The 9130-nt window shown below is 33.5% G+C and overlaps 1 protein-coding gene across 3 annotated transcripts in view; it reads left to right on the forward strand.

Annotated features, from left to right (window-relative positions):
- The window catches only part of LOC107452335 (glycine receptor subunit alpha-2), a 28026-nt gene extending 21358 nt beyond the window's left edge, over positions 1 to 6668 (forward strand). For all 3 annotated transcript variants that reach the window (XM_071178663.2, XM_021148192.4, XM_071178664.2), the window contains 3 exons: positions 344 to 604; positions 3903 to 4066; positions 6279 to 6668. In XM_071178663.2, the coding sequence (XP_071034764.2) occupies positions 344 to 604; positions 3903 to 4066; positions 6279 to 6506 (653 nt within the window). In that variant the 3' untranslated portion in view covers positions 6507 to 6668. The remainder of the gene's footprint in view (positions 1 to 343; positions 605 to 3902; positions 4067 to 6278) is intronic.
- Positions 6669 to 9130: the final 2462 nt, after the last annotated feature.

Here is a 9130-nt window from a genome sequence, read left to right on the forward strand (position 1 = left end):
ATATCAGTCTTATCAGGCAGAGTTTTGATCCACACAAAGATAGGTCAGACCATCTTATTAAAAATAAAACAAAAGCTGTTTAGAAAATTATTAATGACTCATTAAAATTTTATTTAACCATTAACCATTCCAAAACGTTAAGTTTCTAAAGAACACAAACAGAAATCAATCATTATTTTAACAATCATAAAAATCAGAGTCGAATTTTATTTCGGAGGAATTTAAGAAGGAAGGAGGAATTAAAGAAATCATTTTATTCTATTGATTTATTCACAATATAAAAAATGGTTTATTTATTCGCTTAGGTACATTATTTTTGAAATTTAATGCTAAACTTTTGCAGGAAACTTCAGTCGCATCATTGTGCGCTTCGAACTTCAAAGGGAATTCGAGCATTTTCTGTTAGACATATACATACCCAGTATTTTATTTGTGGTCACTTCTTGGCTCTCTTTCTGGGTGGAAATCCCAGCTGCACCAGCAAGAGTCACACTTGGTATGACCACAATGTTGACTCTTGTCACCAGTGAAAAAGTAATTCGCTCAAAGTTGCCCAAAGTGTCCTACTTCCACGCATTGGATATATGGAATGTTGTTTGTACAGGTTAGTATTGTACTTTACCATTAAAAAAATTAGCCACGAAAATATAGGCTTTCTATAAATCCCATTGAAATTTCTAGTTTCAATGATTTGTTGAATGGTACAATGCATGCTAGGTTGTCATTAATCTTAATCAAATTTCTATAATCCTTTCCAAAGATGAATTTAATGGATGAACACATAATTGGTTGCACATTGATATTAAAACGATAATGGAAAAAAAATTTAAACGTTTTCAAAATTTCCAGAATCACTATAGGAAAAGTCGAAATGAAATACATCAAAACTGGTTTGACTGCTGGATAAAGCTTAGATATGTTCCTTTATTAATCGCTTTTTACTTCCTTTCAGCTTCTTTCAAAAATTAAAGATCATTTGATGGGTTTTTTTTTATCTCGCCATTCTCAATATCTATTTGATAATATTTTTGTTTTACCTGACTTAAATATTAATTTATAACCTCTATTATGTATGTTTTTTTTACTTAATGCCTGACAAGGATTCTAAAAAGATATATTAAGAGCGGTGATTACAGAACACCCTGCTTTTACTAGGTTGCATCGAATGAAAGGAATTCTTTGATGTACAGTTTTTAAAATACCGTTAAACACAGAATTTTTTCCACCTATGTTATCTAATTTTACATTTCATTTATCTTTAAAAAAATTTAAAAGTTGTTAAAAAAATTTCAGCGATCAGGGGATTTGTCCATAAAATATGGCAAATAAAGCCGAACTTCCCAAAGATATTTTCCGACAAAAATGGCTTTTTCTTGGGAAGTTATTTTGACTAAATAACTAAGAGTTCGTATAATATTAAAAAACGTAATAATAAAATGCAATACTGTAATTTACTTTTTTATGAGACACTAGCCATCTTCAACGGCCAGCTGATCCGCTTTTCAAAATTCTGGTCAAAATTCTTCTACCATTGACCGCCTCCCACTGTTTCTTATCATCCAATGGGATACAAGCAGGAGCCGAAACATCTTCAACATCAGTACCATCCTAGAGAGACCAGTACGGCTAGAGCGATTCAGAGGCGGACGTTTTCAGGTCCAATGTTACAAATGTCAGAAATATGGACACACTCAACGTAACTGCACAGCCACAGTTCCCGCCTGCGTGAAATGCGCCAAAGACCACTACTCGTACGAGTGTACGAAGCCAATTACTGAACCAGCAACTTGCATCAACTGTTACGGTGAGCACCCAGCCTGTTTTTCGGGATGCGGTGCAAGACCCAGGAAGTTCCCCAAGGAGAGAAAAACCAAGAATGCCATTGACTCCACCACTAGATTTCTCAGACTCTTCAAAGAAATGAAGGAACTTCTCAAGGACGAAGAGCTTCTTAAGCTCCTTCGCTCCCTTCTCCCTGAGTCACAGAACTGATGTGGATTTCCACAGCCGCCAAGATTTCTACTCACACGATTTCCACAGTTTCCTCACTGTGGTAGACTTTTACATTTACATCTTCATCTTCAACATCTTATGACTCCACAACTTATCACTACTTAGTTTCGACGAATCATTTAGCGGCGCTTCGCGCCGAATGCTGAGATTTCACCTATTCACATCACATCACATCACATCATCTCATTCCACTCTTCAACACAGTTGCAGAGTTTAGTGCATTTTTTGAATAATCTTGTTTCTTGCTGGTTTTTAGGTGAAATGAGAGAACATCATCGTTTAGACGAAGGTATGAGGCGGAGAATTGTAGGTAGACTTGAAACAGACCAGTCCCAAGCTCAGATTGCTAGGGAATTGGATATAACACCAAGCGTCATTTCCAATTTGTGGAGTCAATTTAAAACTAGTGGGACAGTATGCAGACGACCAGGACAAGGTCGCCCGAGGGCTACAACGGCCAATGAAGACCGGTATTTGTTCCTTTCAGCTAAGTGCCAGAGGACGGCTACAGCCACTCAATTGTCTAGGGGCCTCGCGGCTGCTACAGGAACACCAATTTCGAGTAAGACAGTTTCCAGGAGACTCCATGAAAGAGGGCTGTATGCCAGGAAGTCCGCTATTTGCATCCCACTCACTCCCACAAAAGAGCGCGTGCAGAATGGTGCAGACAACATCAGAATTGGACACAGCTTCAATGGGCTAATGTTCTCTTCACCGATGAGTCCAGATTCAGTCTACAACCTGATTCTGGACGGTTATAGATATGGAGGGAACCTGGAACCTGGTACCATCCCACCAACATTATCGAAAGGGACCATTATGCTGGTGGAGGACTCATGGTTTGGGCAGGCATCATGCAAGATACCCGCACAACCCGCTCCATATGTTTGACAATGGTTCCGTGAATGCCCAGAGGTACAGGCAGGAGGTCCTAGAGCCCTATGTGTGTCTTTTCAAGGGGGCTGTTGCCCCTGAGTTCATTTTTATGGACGACAATGCGTGACCACATAGGGCTCTCATGGTTGATGAGTATCGGGAAAGCGAGGATATCCAAGGAATGGATTGGCCAGCCAAATCCCCTGACTTGAATCCTATTGAACATGCTTGGGATGCTCTTGGGAGAGCTATTGCGATGCGCCAACCTCCCCCAGAACCATTCTGGAGTTAAAAATTGCTCTGGTGGAAGAATAGGAGGGTCTTCCACAAGTCCTCCTTAACTCCCTTATTAACAGCATGCATTCTCGTTGTGCATGCTGTCTGCCTGTCAGGGGTGACCATACACCATACTAGAGGCAACACGCACTATACAAGCCTCACTTTTATTGTCATCTTTTATCTTTAAGTTCAGACTACATTGGATTTATTGGCAATAGGTCTTTCCAGTGACTGGCACTTTCATTTTTGTTTTGCATACTTTATTATCATATAATAAGCTATATCCATACCAAGTTTCATTTATTTATATTCAGTATTTTTTGAGATATTTGGGAAAATGTCTTCCATCTCTTAATTTTGTCCACCAGCGTATATCTATTGGTAGAAGCTTGCTGTCTCTGGCCACGACTATTATTGTGAGTGCTGCGCAGTTACAACTCCAAAAAAAATTTTGAAATACATCTACTAGTGTAGATTTTTTTGTTCTTTTTTTCAAATTCATACCAACTTAATATTAAAATTTAATACTACATTTTATACCTTTATTAAACAAATTGATTCACCTCAATTTATATTCATTCATTTTCCCTTATAAATGTGTTCATCCCTTAAACATATTTTTCTTATTATTATTACTTATAGGGGAATGTTTAGAAATTGTAACATACTGTTTAGTAGCCAAACAAATTTGGTAACTCTAAATAATGTGGGGAATTTTTCTTTATTCCATACAGGCTTCGTATTTGCTTCATTAGTAGAATATGCTTTAGTGAACTATATTTATCATAAGGATAATAGACGAAAAAGAAAGAAGACCCTGAAGCGAACGGGGAGTGCTGTTAGTGTTTCTACAATAGCCAGTGAAGCAGGATCTTCCCCAATGTTGATTGCCAAAAATGTAAGAAACGTCACTGATCAAATGATTAATAATGGATTTATTCCATTTATTAAAATTGGGAATACAAATTAGTTCGGTCCGTTTTTAAAAGATGGCTCTGCTGTTACATAGTGACAGCTGGTTTCGGTGGTTTCAGAGAGGTTAAACATCTGCTGCCAATAATATTCAGTTCATATCGCTTTGAGTTTCATACAAAAAAACCCTGTTTTTCACTTTGTTGAATGTGTCAAATTTCGTGGTAACGAAGCACCATTTGCGGGAGGTTTTATGTTTCTGCTTTAATTGGAAAAAAAAGTGCAGCTGAAGCGAATCGAATGCTTGTAGAAGCTTATGGTGAGAATGCTTCAACTGATAAATCATGTAGGGAATGGTTTCGAAGTCTCAAGAATGGTGAATAGTGTTGTATACTATGAGCTGCTACAACCTGGTGATTGCATTACAGGCGATCGGTATAGGCTACAATTGATTCGTTTGAGCTGTGCATTACGAGAAAAACGGTCAGAATACGAACAAAGACATGACAAAGTTATTTTTCTGTATAATAACGGTCAGCCTGATGCCTCAAAAGTCGTAAAAATTATTTGGAAACGCTTAAGTGGGATATTTTACCGCACCAGCTGTATTCGCTGGACATTGCTCCTTCTGATTACTGGTTGTTCCGACGGATGCAGCATGATTTGATAGGTCACTAGTTCACTTCTTTCGCAGAAATCGAAAATTGGCTCCTAACATGGATCGTCTCAAAAGACGAGACATTTTTTCGCGATGGAATTCGAATCTGGCCTGAGAGGTGGAGAAAATTAGTAGCCAGCGATGGACAATACTTTGATTAATCTGTTCATTCATTTTGTTCTGAAATAAATGCTTTGTTTACCACAAAAAAACGGACCGAACTAATTTGTACTCCCAATATAATTCTCAAAATTTAATTATAATATGCTTGATAATATATGTTTTATTCTCCAGAAAACTGATTACTTATTCGTTAGTTTGGCATCACATGAAATTTGGTTAAAATTATCGATCTTCGTCACGAGTGCATCAGCAATGCGTCATCAATGTCCATAATTAATTCAACCCTTATTGGCTATTAATTTTTAATACATTTAATTCATACCATAATATGAAACATATAGAAAAAGCATAAAAGTAAAAATATCCTTTATATCCTTTCCGAAATCCTTAAATATCCTTTTCCTAATAACTTAAAAACATTGAGAGCATTTTGTCTTAGAATTTTCCACCTACTAATGATAGTGTAAAATTGTGTTCCTTCAAAATTTATTTTAACATCCTTTCCTAAGCTCTTCCATACGCAAATATCAGCAAAATCACTACTGTACAAAAGCCGTTGATTACAGAATACCTAGTATAAGCATATTCAGTTTCGGGACAAATAATTAGTTTGCTAAGATGATATTTTATCTTTGATTTTCACCTGCTCGATAATTTTAATACCTTTGTTCTTTAGGTCCGGTATCATAATTATCGGCAATATTATTCTAATAAATAGACTCATTAGTAATTATGCATATTGCTATCAATTACGGACCAACCAGTATCAGTGTTCTTAGTTATGAATCAAATCATTAGTTCTCGGAGATATTATATTCGAACTGTAACTGCATAAGATTAAGAACCCTTGTTCTTTAGGTCCGGTATCATAATTATCGGCAATATTATTCTAATAAATAGACTCATTAGTAATTATGCATATTGCTATCAATTACGGACCCAACGAGTATAATTGTGCTTAGTTACGAATCAAATCACTAGTTCGCGGAAATATTATATTCGAATTGTAACTGCATAAGATTAAGAACCCTTGTTCTTTATTAGGTCCGGTATCATAACTATCGGCAATGTTATGCTATTAAATAGACTCACAAGTAATTATGCATATTGCTATCAGTTACGGACCAGCCAGTACAAGTGTGCTTAGTTTCGTAACAAATCACTAGTTTGCAGAGATGATATTATATTTGAACCCTTGTTTTTTATGCTATCGACAATATTATGTTATTAAACAGACGCATAAGTGATTATGCATATTGCTATCAATTACGGACCAACTTAGTACTAAGTGTGCTTAGTTACGAATCAAATCACTAGTTTGCAGAGATAATATTATATTTGGATTTGCAGCTATAAAACGTTAAAAAGTTATTATTAATTTTGAATTTTTTTAATAAAGTTTTCGTTCTACTTTTAGTCTGAAAAACTGGAGCCTGGTATGCCGAATAAAAAGGCTGTCTCCATTTCTTGTTTAGCTGAGATGCAGACTGTGAATGCAATAGATGTAGGGTGGATCCGCGATCCAGTGAAACTGACTCCTAGGGATATTGCCAACGGAATAGATCGAAAATGTCGTTACATATTCCCTATTTTGTTTTTAGTTTTTAATGTTTTTTACTGGTTTGTTCTCATAAGTCTTACCTAGCTTTCGCATGCCATTCTACCTTAAAGAAGTGTAAAATAGTCTATAATGGTAAGGATTTCGAACAATACAATGTCATACTCAACAACAAACAATACGAACAATAAAATGTCATACTCAACAACAAACAATACGAACAATAAAATGTCACAAAAATCAATAAAAGTCATACCTGTTTTTATAATATTTAAAACTGGTGCTGTTCTTTTTGAATGTTTAGTTGGAAACTTTAATTACCCTGCCGTTTTACACTTAAACATCTTTGTTATAAGTCTTACCTAGCTTTCGCATACCATTCTACCTTAAAGAAGTGTAAAATAGTTTATAATGGTAAGGATTTCGAACAATAAAATGTTATACTCAACAGCAAACAATACGAACAATAAAATGTCATAAAAATCTATAAAAGTCATGCCTGTTTTTATAATATTTAAAACTGGTGCTGTTCTTTTTGAATGTCTAATTAGAAATTTTAATTACCCTGCCGTTTTACAGTTGAACATCTTTCTTATAAGTCTTACCTAGCTTTCGCATACCATTCTACCTTAAAAAAGTGTAAAATAGTTTATAATGGTAAGGATTTCGAACAATAATATGTCATACTCAACAGCAAACAATACGAACAATAAAATGTCATAAAAACCAATAAAAGTCATACCTGTTTTTATAATATTTAAAACTGGTGCTGTTCTTTTGGAATGTTTAGTTGGAAATTTTAATTACCCTGCCGTTTTACACTTAAACATCGTTCTTATCAAGCTTACATTTGCATAAAAATAATAATTATAACTAAGGTAGAAATATTTTGAAGATTAGGCGACAAGGAAACTGTTTACGTTTCATAATTATAGGAATAACTTGTGAATGACTAAAATAGAAAAAAATGCACTTCTCATTTTTCTCCTTTTCTTTGTTTTAATAACAATTTTTCAAATATTGCAGTAATATTTTAAATGAGTCATCTAGAATATTCAAAGATAAGCTTCTAAAAAGTTTCTCAGAATTGAAAAAGAAGGTGAAGTTGCAGGAGGGAAAGTGAAAAATAAATTTATCTTTTAATAAAATAAGACAATTTTTTCTGACAAATAAATATCATATAGAAAAATGTTATTAGAAAACAATGAAAAATCAAAATGATAAAACTCTTGAAATTTTCCGTGTTTAATAGAAATATTTACACATTTGTAACTAATCAAATTAGAGATTAAGCTATTGAATTCTGAGAGTTTCAGTTTCTAAAGAATTATAAATCGGTTTATACTATATAGTTCTCTTTTTGTACAATGAATTTTTTAATGTTTTTATGATTTTAAAAACTTGCTTTGGAGTAAATTTTTGGCCGTATGAAATTTTTCTTATTTTTTGTTTGTTTGTTTATGTGTATTTGATTGATAAAATACCTGCATCAAATTTCTAAATTCTTGAATAAGAATTAAGAAATTTTTTAAAAATATTTGGTTTAAGAATTCAAATATTCGGTAAATGCAAATATTTGGAATATATACGAAATATTTGGTGCCAAAAGAAGATATTCTCCTCCAAGTCAATTAGAAAACCTGAACTTAGCTATTATTTTAAAGCAATAGTTATTTTCATTATTACATTTATCAAGGCTACCAATATCTTGTTAAGATTTCAAAATGATAGTATCGCGTTTAACTTTTCATTGTTAACTCATAATTTGTTTCTTTTTGTAGAATTATGTCCTCTTGACCGTTTTCAATAATGTTAACAATGAATCAAGATCAATTTTACATTAGGTGAAACAATGTTATTTTCAATTCCATAGTAAGTGACCGAGTGTTAAACTAAGTGAAACAATTTTATTTTTAATATTATTAATTAAAATAATGATATTTTCAATGTTATTAGGTAAAACAATTTTTTCACTGTTTTGTACATTATTTGCAATGCTACAAAAATAAATGTACTTGTTAAAATTTTTCCTCCCTAATCGTTTTATATTGGAAAAACCTTAGCTCCTTCCTTAATTTTTCAGATTTTGTTTTTTATCTCATTAAAAAAATTATCGATATCGTTTGTATTTTTTCTCTACAGGACAAATTGCATACTTCCTTTTATAATCTGTTCAAAATAGTATGTTAGAATTATTATTTTATTTTATTGTTTTTAAGAAAAAACCTTGAGCTGTGAAGTGGACCAACGTAATCCGACTCCGGGGTTCCTTTGATTTACCTTACGGTGCTTGTTGACCCCTGTGGCAAAAACAATATATTGAGAAACAATTTTTCAAAATAAATGGTGCTTAATACAATAATTAAATCGTCTTTTACAATTTAAAATGAAACTTCATTTTTAAAGAATAATATATAGGCTTATAATGTTGGGTAAATATTAAGATGTCCCAGAATGGCTTTCAATAATGAACCATGATTCATTTCTATTTAAGTCTCTACAATATTGGATTGTCAATATTTCGCAATATTGGTCTTAGAAATGAGTTTTGATCCAATATTGAAAGCCATTTTAAGACCAATATTAGTCCCTCCGTGTGTGTTCTTGTAGGTACTGTGCCAATGAGCCACTTTTAATCCATACTTCAGCCTAAGTAAAATTGTTGCTTGGCTAGATTTATAAAAAAAAAATGTCTTCAAATGTAAAGAGAA

The sequence above is a fragment of the Parasteatoda tepidariorum genome, chromosome 6 (genome assembly GCF_982258835.1).
Source record: "Parasteatoda tepidariorum strain Cologne lab strain chromosome 6, Ptep-v5.0, whole genome shotgun sequence".
Lineage (NCBI taxonomy): Eukaryota > Metazoa > Arthropoda > Arachnida > Araneae > Theridiidae > Parasteatoda > Parasteatoda tepidariorum.